The 14,440-nt window shown below is 38.8% G+C and overlaps 1 protein-coding gene across 7 annotated transcripts in view; it reads right to left on the bottom strand.

Moving 5' to 3' along the window:
• ADCY2 (adenylate cyclase 2) overlaps nucleotides 1-14,440 on the bottom strand; it is a 237,679-nt gene that overhangs the window by 206,218 nt on the left and 17,021 nt on the right. For 6 of the 7 annotated variants that reach the window (XM_072853064.1, XM_072853066.1, XM_072853061.1 and 3 more), the window contains exon 2: nucleotides 11,141-11,338. In XM_072853064.1, coding sequence (XP_072709165.1) covers nucleotides 11,141-11,338 — 198 coding nt within the window. Of the gene's footprint in view, nucleotides 1-11,140; nucleotides 11,339-14,440 lie in introns of those variants that run through there. The other variant, XM_072853065.1, reaches the window with a different exon arrangement.

Below are 14,440 nucleotides of genomic sequence, written 5' to 3'. Positions count from 1 at the left end.
CCATTCCCTTCATTACTGTAAATTATTTGGAAAAAAATTTGATTATCAAGACTAACAACAGCATAATAAAGAAAAAGGTATACAATACTGTCACATAAGAAGTACAATCCTATTTACTTAGGATCAAATCTATCCCAGATTATCAAAACAAAACAAAAATTACAGGATCTAGAAGATAAAGCCGTAATCTTTTGCTTGGTTATATTACCAACAAAGAGAAAAAAAAACCTTTGCAACACAGCTTTTATCTTTTTTCGGGGAGGCAGAACTGCAAGTGTGGTCAAGGGGAATATCACAGAACCCTAATTGAGCCCTCAGATATTTCAACTTGCAACACTATCATTGTCACTAACGACACCTAAAAATTGTTATTTACGTAGATTCATCCGATTTGAATGAGGCAAAAAATATTGTTATGAAGACTACAGCTGGCTGCAAGACAAAAAATACAGGGTGATGAAAAATCACAATGTATTACATTGAAGAAAGGCTGTCTTCATTAATAAGTGGGAGAAGAGACAACTGTCATGGTAAATATGAGAAGGTGCAAACTTAGGAGGAAATGTATGAAAGGAAGAGCTGAAACAGGAATTCAAAGGAATTGTGAAATAACCAAAACAAGCAGAAAATAGTCAAAGGACATTCAGACTACAAATGTGCAAACTGATATATTACAGAAACCATCTCAAATTGGGATATTACAACAAGGAAGAAATCTAGAAAGCACTAATGTGGAAAGAGACTGTGCAGATTACAAAATGCAAATTACTTTGCAAATGCCACATGAAGACATTAGACAGGGAGATTGTAGTTACTAAGTCATCACTCCACCTGCCATCTTGAATATGATTCTTGCAAAACAAAGACATTTGCAAATCGGGCAAATGTTACAGAAATCAGAACATTTAAGAATAGATTCAAGTTTGCCAATTTAAGCAAAGAGAATGCCTTGAAAAGTAAGATACAGAATTTATATATATATATATATATATATACAGCTTAGCTAAAATGGTAGTACAAGAAGCAAATGAAAAAATGCAATCCAACATGATTAACTTGTAGTCAAATTTTGAACTGTTCAAACTAACTCTGCCGGAACAATATAATTCAAGAACTTCAGATATTACACAAAATTGATGCTACTGATAAATGTGTTATTTTACAGGAAGTTTATTATAAGCTGTAAAATCAATATGAAGCTTCGTAGTAGTAACAGAAAGAAAACCTTTTTCCTAACTGGCACAACAGCGCATGCTGCATTCCATGAAAACTTTTTTTTTTTTAAGCCTTGTGAATGCATGTATGTGAAGGGAAAGAGGGTGGGGGTTTTTTCTCTGATAGACTGAAAAGGTGTTTCTCCCACTGTCACATATACTGGGCTGTGTGCAATTCTCTTGGCTTTTTGGTTGCTCTGAATGAAACCTCTAGCATTTCAGTTTGTTGTTTTGGGGGGGGATTTGTGTTTTTTTTTTTTAAACATATCCCTGTCCCAGATTCCCCAGTCCAATGAAGCCCAGGCTGGGCTTTTGCTTACGCTACTTAATATTCACTGTTTTCACCTGGCAAGTTCAGATGAACTGGGGTGACTGTGCCTCCTCCTTGTTACTGCTCATCCTTGCACAACTACTGTGGTCAGACTAAGACACTCTGATCAATGCTTCTTCTTAGCACTCAAGCACTTTTTATTTTTGCAGAAGAAGCAAAGCTTTTAAAAGACAAGCAAAGTCCTAACTGGTATCTAAGTTCCTGTGATAGTGACCCAGGAGGCTTAGCTTTTCCACAGTAATGAAGCTGGGAGATGTTGTGTCCTTCTCCCCAGTTTGGATCTCCCAAGTAGTTACTGGTTCCCTGTTGAAAGACTGCTCCTTTTGAAGCCTGCCAAAGTCCTCTTGCCTTTCCTGTTCTCAGCCCTTCTCATATCAACGTGTAAATCAGTCTCATGCATTACCTAAAGAGGTAGCAAAATCATAAAAGATAAATACTTCTGGGATTGTTCCTCTGCAGCACTGAAATGTTTTCTGAGAATTGACTATTATCTTGTTCCATTATTTTTCTCCTTCCTGTTTTTCTAGATAGCCTATTGATGAATTAAGCCAATATAAATATAAAAGCTATGTCCCAATAAACAAGCAACACACAGTGCTTTGTATACAAAAAAATTATTTTGTCACATAGTAAAATGAAACAAAAAACCATTAAATTAACACAAATAATCTCTTGAAAGCACATCTATTTTCTAGTTCTCAATAAATCTGCAATTTAAAATTTATCTATTATTTATATAACTTACATTTTAATTATACATTATTCTTAAAAACCTGAACTTAAACAGATTTGAAGTCATACAATAACACAATTCTATGACAAAATTATATTTGTGCATTTAAGATATCTATAAAAATTTATTCACATAGATTTTACAAACTATATTTTTTCATATGAATATATAAAACTTAAACATACATCTTCTACAACTCATATTGAGTGAGCCTTACTACATCAAATGTATTTCTACCTCTATCTCTTACTTTTGTAAAACTCTACAAACAGTTTAGAGGGTTTAACCACACTGATGAATCCGTTGTAAATGCTGCCAAAAAACTTAAGATGTCTTCTGTGCTACAAAACCTCTTTCTGACATCTATCAGAATTAGGACGTGCTAAAGCCACAAAATTGGTTTAAATTCAGGTCTAAGATCAAGTTTTTTAATTTTAGTAACCAGAAATAGAAGACCACTATAGTACAAATATTTGTGACTAATTAATGTAGGAGATATATTTCTCTCATATATTTTATTTCCATTTCATTACTGAACCTGCCCATTCTTATTCATGGAGTTACCAGGATGAAAAGTATGCTTAGCACCTTGCTTGTCAACAAATTTGTAATCAGCAGACCATATCGCTTTCTTTCAAATATTAGTTAATTTAATGTAAGCAATGTTACCTAATCTCTGCATAGCATTATAGATTTGTATACTGGCAAGTGAAACTGAAAGGTGTTTCCCAGCCAGCATATCACAAAGTGCAAGCACATGGGGGGAAATTCTGTTACCTGCTTCCTAGACTAAAAGAGAAGTGATCCTCTGACAATCCAGATACTAAGATTCATTTATTTAGCACAACAGTTGTGGCTAAAACTTCATAAAAGCTACAGAAACAGGGAACACCCTCAAACAAGTAAACTGAAGTCTTCCTATGCAGCTTGTAGGAAACATTTTCACCATCTATTTTATTTTTTCTTTGTGTAACAGCTCGCTAGCTCAATTATTACAGCAACAGAACCTGCAAACAGAAACAGATTTGAGACAAATGGTGAAAAATGACCAAAGGTCAGGATCTATGATGCTACACACCTTCATTACCTAATTCACAAAAATAAAAATGTAGAGTAGCACATCCAATGGCCACGTACAGGTACAAGCTTTTCCATAGCAGGCAGGTAAGCAAAGTCAAAGAGCTCAAACCAAGAGACTCACGCAGTGTGATGCCAAAACCTTTCCTCCTGGAAGTCAGGTAAACTGTCACATTTCTGAGTGGAAAACAATTCCAATGAAAGGTAAAGGCTTGCATGGCTACCCTAAATTATACTTGCTAACAAGAAATTCCGGACAGCTTCTTTAATGGTTCTCTGGTAGCTGCATCATAGAAGTAATTGTTAACTAATATCTAGTATGAAATTATTAAAACATTTATTTCCTAACGTCAAATCAATTATTAAGCACATCAGAAGCCTTATGAATGGCTTAAATTATTAATTTCCATTTGTCATCTGGTCTCTCGACTTCAGCAACATCCGAACAATATGATGATATTTGTAATTAGTATTGCTTAGTTTCAGTACTCTCAGGAACATTAATGTACTTATTGATAAGTGTTATTTCCCATCCGAGAGAAAAATCTTGCCACATTCGGTTTTGCATATTTATCTGAGACTCACATTTTTATTGTACTTCGATGGAGTTACCTTAACGCTTCCTTTAGCAAAATTCATTCACATGACTTGCACAGCAAATATCACACCGCACACAAACTATGCAATAATCTTGATGAAATCTACAATCAGCTCAGCCCTTGTACTTAATTGTATGCTCCGAGATGGAAAAATCACTACAGGAAATGGAGTAAAGAAAAATAAACTAGAAAGGAAACAAGGGTTTCATCAGGTTCTTCTGACAAAGATGCAGGACACATTCAGTCTGTTCTACTTTATATTACACTAAACCGCTCTCATAAGCCTTATAATGAATGCCTGAAGAGATCAGAAATATAGCAAGATTATTATCCCCTGATGTTATAATTTTTAATTTCTGCTTCCAGCAGAAGACTGCTGGAAGGATAAAAGACATTTAAATAGCAAAAAGCCGTGAACTTTTATGACTCAGAAAATCCATCTCTTCAGTTTTTAGATGAACTTCAGGCACAGGTCAAAGTAAATTGTCATTTAAACTAGTTCAGTAGTCCCCAGATGCACGTAGTGCGTAGGAATAAAGAACTAAAAGGATGCTCCTGGATCACTGAAGTCCATGTCCCTGCTACTGAAGCCACTGAATGACTCTCAGCTAAAGTCAGCATTCCACTGTAAAACCAATTCATTATTTTAATCCTTATTATCCTGAGGATATTAAAAAACCCAGTGCCCTAATGGTTAAGGGATTTATTCTAATTTCCAGTTTAAATTTCATTAATGGCTGGCTGGATTATTTTTTGTGTGTGTGTGTATGTGTCAATAATCTTTTATCTTCTGTAGCTTCTCCTCAAATCTGATGTTTGCAACCACGGGTTATCTGTAGATGGCAGTCACACCACTCTCAGCGTTCTTCTCTTCTGCTGATCTATACCCAAGTCAAGCTCTTCCCATCTCCTCTCACAAAACTCTCCTTTCTCCTGGCGATCTTGCTTGGCACTCTCTGCATTTGTTCCAGTTTCAATCTATCTTTTTGAATGCAGGTGACCAGAAATGTACATAGTGCTCCCGGTGAGGTTTCATCCTTAGCTGGATACTTCGCCATCATAACTGAGCCTTTTCTGGACGGATAACCTCAAGACCCAGTGACCAATTAATGCTTCCCCTCTTCATTCTGCTTGTCCCTGCTCATTTGGTATTGATGAACTCTTGGCCTATAGCTGAAATTTCTGCTGTTAGTTCCCAAATGCAGGCACCTCACATTTCCTACTATTAAATTTCATCTAGTGGCTATTACTACGGTCCTCAAGGTCATGTTTTTCTTCCCCATAATATTCTGATCTTTTGCTGTATTAGGAATCTTTTAACTGGGTCTTCAACAAATTTTATTACAGCGGTGACATTCTGTCACCCCTCCACTAGTAAAAAGCACTAATAAAGGCAAACTTTCCCCAGAGAGCTCCCTGAGAAATTCAGCCAGCAATCTTCCTCCGGCCTGATGCTCTCTGAAGTCACACTAGCTGCCATCTCCCCTCACCTATATGTACAGTTACTTTAATAATGCTCATCTCCTTTAGCAGTGCTTCTAGTCTTCCATTTGGCACTAAAACTGATTTATTTTTTTTACAAAACTGCTTTCCCTATTTAAAAAATAAATCAGTTCTCTTTCCATTAACAGCTATCACAATGCATTGCCATGACATACCAAAGGTTAACAATGGCACATTAGTGCTAGCAGGGTGTTCCAAGGCTCCACACACTATTTTACTATATTAATCTACTATATTACTGATTTTAATGACTAACTGGCAGGTTTCTAATAGCTCTGCTTTCTCCTGTCTTCTATATAGATATAGCCATACCAGGCTTGATAAACACACTTAAATGTTTTGCTGTTAAGCCTGTGACTTCATATGCCTATAAAAAATGAATATTGAGATAAAAATCATCTGTTCTTGTCCTCGAATATATAACTGCAAATATGGCTTATACTTGTGGATTGTGGGTTTCTTCCTTTTCTAACACCTACTCCTAAAGCACAGTATCATCTGCTGGGCAGTTTCTTCCCATTTCATACAAGCCTCCTGCTTTTCCTTATGTCCTTTTTCAAGTGACTGTTCACCTAAAATGTACAGAACCGTGCTCCTCCAAGATTTAGTTCCTTGCTCGGGATACTCATTCCTGATAGTCTGATTAATCTTAAACTTGAAAAAATGTCAAGTCTCCCCCGCACTCCAGCTCCTGAGCCGGCAGTACAGCTGACAGCAACTCATCCTTGCTTTCCTGCGCTGCAGGGACTTCACTGACACCCGCCCTGCTCTCCTTCTCAAACGTCTAACTCCTTTTGTTTGCACTGCTTAACCACACAACACGTTATTAATAATTTACAGCAGGGCTGACTTCAGATAAGGCAGGTCCCAAGCGAGGTGCGGAAATGGCACCCAATGTAATTCCGTAAAAAGAAAATTCTTCCCTTTCTGCGGAGCCATCAGCTCGCCCCGCTGCCTAATACAGGAGCTAATTACCACAACCGCAGAAACTCTGTGCAGGCCCTCACCCCTCAGCACAGGATAGACCGATATCCTCAGGTGCCAAGAGTGTATTAAAAAAATTAGAATTATAAATACTAATACAGAAAATTTTGCCCGCACTTCGTAAACCAGGGCTGCTCCAAGGCCCAAATTAAACCATTCCATACCAACACATTAAAACAAAACAAAAAAAGTGCTTTAGATTCAGCTCAAAAAGTAGCATTTAGGCTAAAAATAGCCAAACATATATTCTAAACACACCACTCTGTGGATAACTTTTTTCGGAAACCAGAAGTGTCAAATCCTGCTTGAAGTAATTTTTGTGCTGTAACTTAATATAGACAGGGAGGAACACATCTGGTGCCTGGGCTGTGCAAACGTATTTATAATTAAGTAGAACTGAATACCAAAATCCAGCAATGATAGAATTCATTAGACTAGTATAATGCTGTATAATTACTCTCTTTTTTTACATCATCCACTGTATGCTTTAAGAGCTCTTTTTACCCATTGATATCAATGTGCTATGACATATTTACATACACCCTGTATAAAAGGCTGAGGAAGTATTAGGGATGTCAGAGGATGACATGGAAAGGCGACTGTTGTACAATAACTACACTGTCAGCGAAACAAGAGGAAACTAATTTAAATTCATTCCCTGGCATGTAACTCTACAGATAGCTACTGGATTTACATTTTGTAAGGAAAGGTGCTCCTTTCTCTACTAGGGAAAAGTCCTAACACGGCAAAATCAATACATCACCTTTTTCCACCAGCACCACTTCCTCAGCTTGCCTTCTTTGCATTGCTGGCCCTCCACCAAACACATCCACTGATTTCCGCACAGACCTTTCTAAGCATCATCCTTGGGTCTGTCCTCACTGAAACCATCTCCACGCATTATTGCTCACACCTTAGATTTGGAAAGAACCTCCAGCAGGCAATTGCTCTCTCTGAGCCTCTGCATGACTTCCTTTGCTCTGCTTCTTTCCTACCAACCCTGGCCAGGTGCCCCACAACTCCTACCAGACAGCCCAGCCTCCCTCCTGGGCTGTAACACAGTGTAGTGTGTGTAGCTCCTATCGAAGCACCCAAGTCCCCTGGGCCACCAGGGATAACCAGGGGCTCCACTGCCAAGTTTGGCACCGACAGAAACTTGGGCTGACACCAACAGGAGGGGGATGCCACACTTCTTTAAAAAAGTTTGCCAGGTACCAAAGACATTTGCCACCACCGTCTTAATTTTTTTCAGGTAAAGCCACCCACTGCCTTACTAAGGCACCCTCCATCTCCTTCTCAATGTACTCACTTCTCCTCATCGTCCGTACAGAGGAGTAAGGGAGCTTGGACTAACTCAAGAGGTAAGTTAGTCAGTAGGGTTGGTAGCGCAAATCTCCTGGCTCCTCTTGTAGCTGGGTTTGTGGTTGTGCCCACGCAGCCCAGTGACAATTACAGCCTTTGGATCAGGCTCAGCAGGCAATTACAGAGCCAGCACGGGGCTTGCAGACCGGCCCAAGGGAAAGAGTAACCGTCTACAGCCGTGCTGCCTTCCCCCTTCAAACAGTGCCCAGATACCTACCTGATAACAGCTTTCCCTCCAAAGCTGTAGCTGCAGCCGAACAAGAGACAAGGAAATGCAGACAGATAAAAGCAGTCTGCAGGGACAGCGAAAAGATAGCTGAAACCAATTACGATTTGCACTTATTTCACATCAGCCCACAGGTTTCTAACAAAAAAAAAAAAACAATGGCCCTGACCAGCCGCCTCATTTCCAGCCCTCTACTGTTCGTGAAAGTTATTTGAGCTATGTGCCTGCAGGCTCAGGAGGAACAGCTCCACATTAAATATATATTGAGTTCATAACCAAAATAGTTTCTCTGAAGTGGTAATTTTATTGTAAACAAAAGCTGCAAAAGTTCACACCTAAGGTTCCTTCAGACAACAGAGAAAAACTGCATTTAGCAGCTGCAAACAGCCAAAAGGAACATTAAAATCATTAAGCCAAAATTTAAAGGATGCGGGGTTGTCTTTTAAAGGGAGAAGGCTTGTGCACGAATGAGAGAATAACATGTTCTTTCTATAAACTACGGTATGCAGAACATTCATCTTTCAGTAGTTACTAGTACAATTAAGAAATGCCATATTTTTAACAAGCTTAGGATTCAGAAGACATGAAAGATATGATGAAAAGAGTATTTTTAAACTCTGCTGGACCAGAACAAAAGTTAGGCTGTAATTTGAAGAAAATTAAAATAAAGCACTTGTTTAGTAAATAAGTGTGCATGAACTGGCTCTTTTTTTATTTTCATTTTAATAACTTTCTAATTAGCTATGTTGACAAAGACATATTTGAAACAGAACTAATTTAAATTTTACATCATATTTCTTTTCTTTCATAAAAAGGACAAAGGAACAACAAAACCACCCTAATAAGCCCAGCAAAATGTTTTTAAAATTCACGAAATTTAAAACTTCAACAAAGAAACTGTCAGTGATCACTGAGGAAGGATTTTTCAGATTCGCTTTCACGTATAATTCTAGGAGAGAACACCGATTATTGACCTAGGTATTCCTGATGCGGAGCAATCAAAACACCAGCATCACAGGAATACACAGCAGTATTTTACCGCTCACTGCTTTTTCACAAACGGTCACAAACATCAAACCTGTGATTAGCCTGTTGTGGAAGGTGTCGAATTCCCGTATTTCCATAGTTTACTCTTAACAGACACTAGGTGAAAGTATAGCTACAAAAGTGATCAACAAAACAGCGCTGCCATTGGAAGGGGGGAAAAAAATGGTTTGGGGGAAGCAGAGGGTTCCACTGCTGGGAGCCACAGGACCTCCGACTCCCAGCAGCGGCCAGGGGCCACCCCGCCAGATGCCGAAGACGCCTGCACGGTGGAGTTAAGCCATGTATCTGCAGCCAGGTCCAGGATTTCTGGAAGAGCCTGGCCCGCTCTGGGCTGGAGCCTGCACAGCGCTAGGCGAGGCAGCTGCCGGGAGCCGGCTGCTGCTGGCAGAGCAGTCAGCGCAGCTCCCTCCCAAATATCCTCTTCTCCAAGCAACGCTTGCACGCAAAGCAAGGAGCAGACTGAAACATCAGAGGACTTGTGTCCTGGCAACCTGCAGGAAGACAATGCCTTTCCGCGGAGGTCTGCAGCCCTTCCTGCCTCCCACGGCCAGCCACGTCCCTCGCATGCTGTGGGAATGCCTACATTTTTCCTAAGAGGAAAGCAAGGCAGGACAAACCATCTTCACAGGCTGAATACAACCCCGGGACCGAGACATCGGCATCCCTCTTAGATCTCTCTTATGCCACGTGCTTTTGAAAATCATTATCGATACCTTTCAAATAACAAAATTAAACCCAGTAGAATTTGCAATGAACAAATAACACGGCTAATTAAATCTTTGCCTCTAAGCTTGAAAGCCTGACATATTCTAGCATGACATCCCGCAACTGGCAATGAAAATAAATAAAACAAAAAAGTAAAACCATGGGAATTATCTAGACTTGATATCACAAAGATACAGGGACTCCCAGGGTGAAATCCGTATGTAGAGAAAAATACTACATGTTTTGATTTGCTTTTTATTACATGCAAGTGTGGCCTGGTTTGGTAGTTTCAAATACTTTAAAAAAAAAAAAAGGCAGGAAGGTGGTTTCATAGCTAATTAATCCCTGAACCTTCCAAGAAAATGAGAATATAAAAGTCACCCACAAAGGTAAGGGCTCTAAAACTAATATTACCAACATACACCAGTAATTTAAATCATTCGATTTAAAGCTTTTAAAGGAACTACTCGCATACTTAAAGTTCAGTATTTGCATAAGTCTTTGCAAGATCTGAATAACAAGTCAGAGAATTTGTTTCAAGTTTATCTTAAAGACCTAGAAGGCACCCCAGATACAGCACTACCATTTAAAGGTTATTATAAACTCATGTGATCAGCATGAAATTTTCAGAAGACATATAGATATATTTTAAAGCTTTTTTCCATCCTTCAAAGGGTTTTACAATTATTATATCAGGAGTATTCCCAGGTAGAGAGGCTTGGGAAAAGGAAAAGGATATGGCAGAACACAGAAGAACCGATCAGGCGCAGCACTGGATATTGCACATCATTTATTGATATTTCAAAAGTGCTGCTATTAAAATGCAATTATATTTTTGCTTTGTCTTCATTACAAAATTTAAAAAATGTGAAGGGTACTTCACTGTTTCTCTACTCATTTATTTCCCTAGAAATGCAAGGAAACTCCCAGTCCTTTTTTTCTCACACATTGCTAGGGAACATCTTGAAGACCACAGAAAGCCTACACTGAGAGCTCGAACATTTTAAGCTGAAGACGACAGCATCAGCAGTCTTGAACAAAACTAGCATTTCTGCCATGTTAATTGGTCACTAGAATCAAATATGCACTATACAAAGAGGTTGGTGACTGGAATCAAATGTTCATTATGCAAAGGAGCTTAAAAATATAAAAGCAAAATCCTTCAAATATTTCCATATTCTAAGTATGCACACCTCTTCGGTATTTATAAAATAGATGCGAGGAATCTCGGCATGCAAACACTTAGTCACAAAAACATTTTATGAGATGTCCCACAAAAATCAATGTGAATACTTTTGCATAGAATGGTTCTTGGAAATGTACCCAATGAAGTAAAATTAATAATAATGACAGTCTTACCTGGTCCCAGGGACAGATGATTCCTCCAAAACACATAAAGAGATATCCCATGGCAACAAGGCATACCCAGACCACCAGAGAAAATATACGAAGCAGCTTCTTAAATACAGGTTCTACGCAGACAAGGATAAATATAGCGAAAAAAATTGCTAGGGCCGTTGGAACAGTTATTAAAAATGCCACATGGTCTTCAATTTCCTGGAAACAGAGGAAAATGAAAAGGAAGTTAAAAACTAATGTACTTAAAGGTCAGACAGCACTAACATACTCCAAACTGACTGCACATGGAGAGCTCAGAAAGACATGGCTGAATATCAAAAGTGAGATGAATCAAAATTGGATTTCTTTCACTGTAAGAAGCTGTTATTTGGAGTATTAACTTCATAAACAGCTATTAACCACACTACTGCATGGTACTTCTTTTACTAAACTGAGGAATTGAAGCACATTGAGAAAACTGTAAATCACACTACAGTGATGCACCAGGCCCATAGGATTAAGCAAATTAAAAGGCAAACCCCATCTGCAGAAGCGGCATAGCCTTTCTGCTCCAGAATTCAAAAGATTTCTCTGATTAGTGTGGTTTGCAGGTGAAATTCAAGCACCCCCATTGAAGACTGCAGCTGTCAGAATGGCTCCCAAATCAACTATGTGTCCATAACTCCATAAAAGCCTTTTTGACAGTGGTATTTGCCAGGTACTATACATTTTGCTTCTGTTTAAAGTATTTATCTGGAAGGATGGGCTCTACGTTACATATATACATTTTCTCCTAGCAACTGCTTACTTCAGAATACACAACAACACCCAGAGCAAGGACTAGAATCTAACTTGAAGTGAGATTCAGAATAAACAATATTTAAATTTATTTACAGAACTTACATAGAAGTTACTACACTAATATCTTTAAATCATCTAGTGATGGATGCATTAAAAAAGGATAAATATTTGATTTTATATTCCTGTATGTGTTCAAAAGTATCTCTGGTTGAAGTACAACAGCACTATATCAAAGTCTGGTCATAGGATCCCTACTCATTCTGGCAGCTGTTACAAATTTTAACAGCCTCATTTGTAGCAACAAGGATTGCAAAAGCAGGCCCCAAACGCTGCTGTTGCAACAGCATAAAATCGTCCACTAACCACACGCTTCATGCAGAAAAGCCTCATATCCATTTATTCGTGCTGGTGAAATCTTGGGAACAATCTGAAAGTATCTATTTGATGACTTGTAAGACATCTAAGCACAAAGAAATAACATTTCTTTTTCCCTAGTTTTGTAGTTACTTCCTTAGTGCCCCGATAAATCTTGTTTATTGATGGGTTTTCAATTTAAATACTTAACATTTTACTTAAAAGCTTTTTGATGTGACTTTTTTTCCTTTCTTATAAGACTTCTACAGTTAGAGCAAAACTAAAAATGTACAAGTACATTTGTAAATTTACAAAAACGTACAAATGCTGTCAGCATTTTTTTTTTTGTTTTGGGGGGGGGTTCGGCCAGATCTAATAAGTTTTACAGCCCAACATCTATTGAGTTTTACAGCCCAACATCTATTTTTTTTTCGCCAGATCTGATAAGTTTTACAGCCCAACATCTATTGAGTTTTACAGCCCCACATCTATTTTTTTTTGCCAGATCTAATAGGTTTTACAGCCCGACATCACTTGCTGTAAGGTTCTTTCCCCCTCCTCTCCAAAATTCTTTGTTTTCCTTGCGGTCCTGACTGCACTTGTACTGGACATGGCAACACCCGCCTGCTGCACCAGGCAGGTCTGCCCGCTCCCCGCTGCTGCAAACCCAGCACCCGTGCCTGCACCTACCCCAGCACCGGGCAGCCCCGCGCCAGGAGCTGCTCGTACACACAAACCCACAACTGAACCTCAACAAATAACCTCCGTATTTCAGCAGAAGATGAGAGGCACGGATCGCCTCTCTGCGGAGAGCGTTAGCTGAGGCTCTACTCTGTGCTGACACTGGCAGGTTCAAACCAAGGGGAAACACCATGATGAAAGTCCATGTTTTATTGAAAGTCCACATCTTATTGTGCAGACTGCAGATTATCTTTCACATACCCCACCCTGCCTGACAAAAGGCAGCTCATCTTTCAACTCTTCTAATTCTTTCTTCCCTTTTAAATTTATGAAGTCACACATTTAGGCAATTATCATTGCAGCACTGATGATCAGGATATAAGCAAAAGAGTCGAGAAACTAAGTGATGGTGCTAACTTTGAAATGCAAACAGTCATCTTCCAAATATTAAATACACACATTAAGGCTTTCAAGCACTCAGGTAGTCGTACTGAAAACAAATTTATGGGCATAAAGTTAGGCACATCAAATTTATGGGCTTAAAGTAAGTGTCCACATGAGTACAGAGCTGTATGAAGTAAGATACGTGCAATCTTGCATAGTAAGAGACAAAATATAAAACCTAACTAGTAGTAGTAAGAGCTACTGATTTATGTCTCTGAATTTTGTGATTTTTGATCGTTCCCATCTCTGAAATTTGTTTCAGTGAATTGATTAGTAATGTCTCAACCAGTGTCAGCCCAGATAACACCAAAAGCATTTAACTTCAACCTTTGACTTCTGCACTTCCAGGTGGGATTGTAAAACTCTTGTTACAAGGTCAGAGGAATTAGTCCCTTCACAGGTGACAGGACATTACGTTCCTTGCACCATCTGTCATGCAGTCAAGGTCGCAGCACCAAAGGAACCTGCAAGCTCCTGGAGGAAGCAGAGACTCAGGAAAATCACAGATTTAAATACTGGCAAATTGGTATTTCAGTGATAACGATCAGGCTACAAATATATTAGCAAGAATATCCACATGTACTTTAACAGCATGCTTCTCCATTTCAGTAAAAAAACCCAAAGTATTGTGCTTTCTAGGGCAACCTTGCTTCAAAACAAATCAACAATATTTAGATTTCAGTTTAGAGCATATATAGCTACATATTTCTAGATGTAATCTATCATTAGATCGAGCCATCAAAATGTTTGTTGCAAATTAACAGCTAATCAGTCAACTTTCTTTTTTTAGGCGTACGCTGATCTCAACACTTAGCTGAGCCATTTTGATCACTAAATCTAAAATTTTATTTCTGCTTTCTCGCCTTCTCAGGTTGGGTATCGCACAATTTTGCATTTTTTGTTCGTATAAACATATGCAGGACAAAAACCAGACCACAATGTATCAGCTCCTCATCACAGGTAACTGCATGCAGCCTCACTGACTGCAGCGGGACGTCACCTCTCTGAGCTGACTACAAAGCAACCTGCTTCCGATGTCGC

The sequence above is a fragment of the Ciconia boyciana genome, chromosome 2 (genome assembly GCF_034638445.1).
Source record: "Ciconia boyciana chromosome 2, ASM3463844v1, whole genome shotgun sequence".
In the NCBI taxonomy this organism is placed as follows: Eukaryota; Metazoa; Chordata; class Aves; order Ciconiiformes; family Ciconiidae; genus Ciconia; species Ciconia boyciana.
The sequence above is the reverse complement of the archived record's forward strand: the minus strand, read 5'-3'. Positions and strand labels throughout refer to the sequence as shown.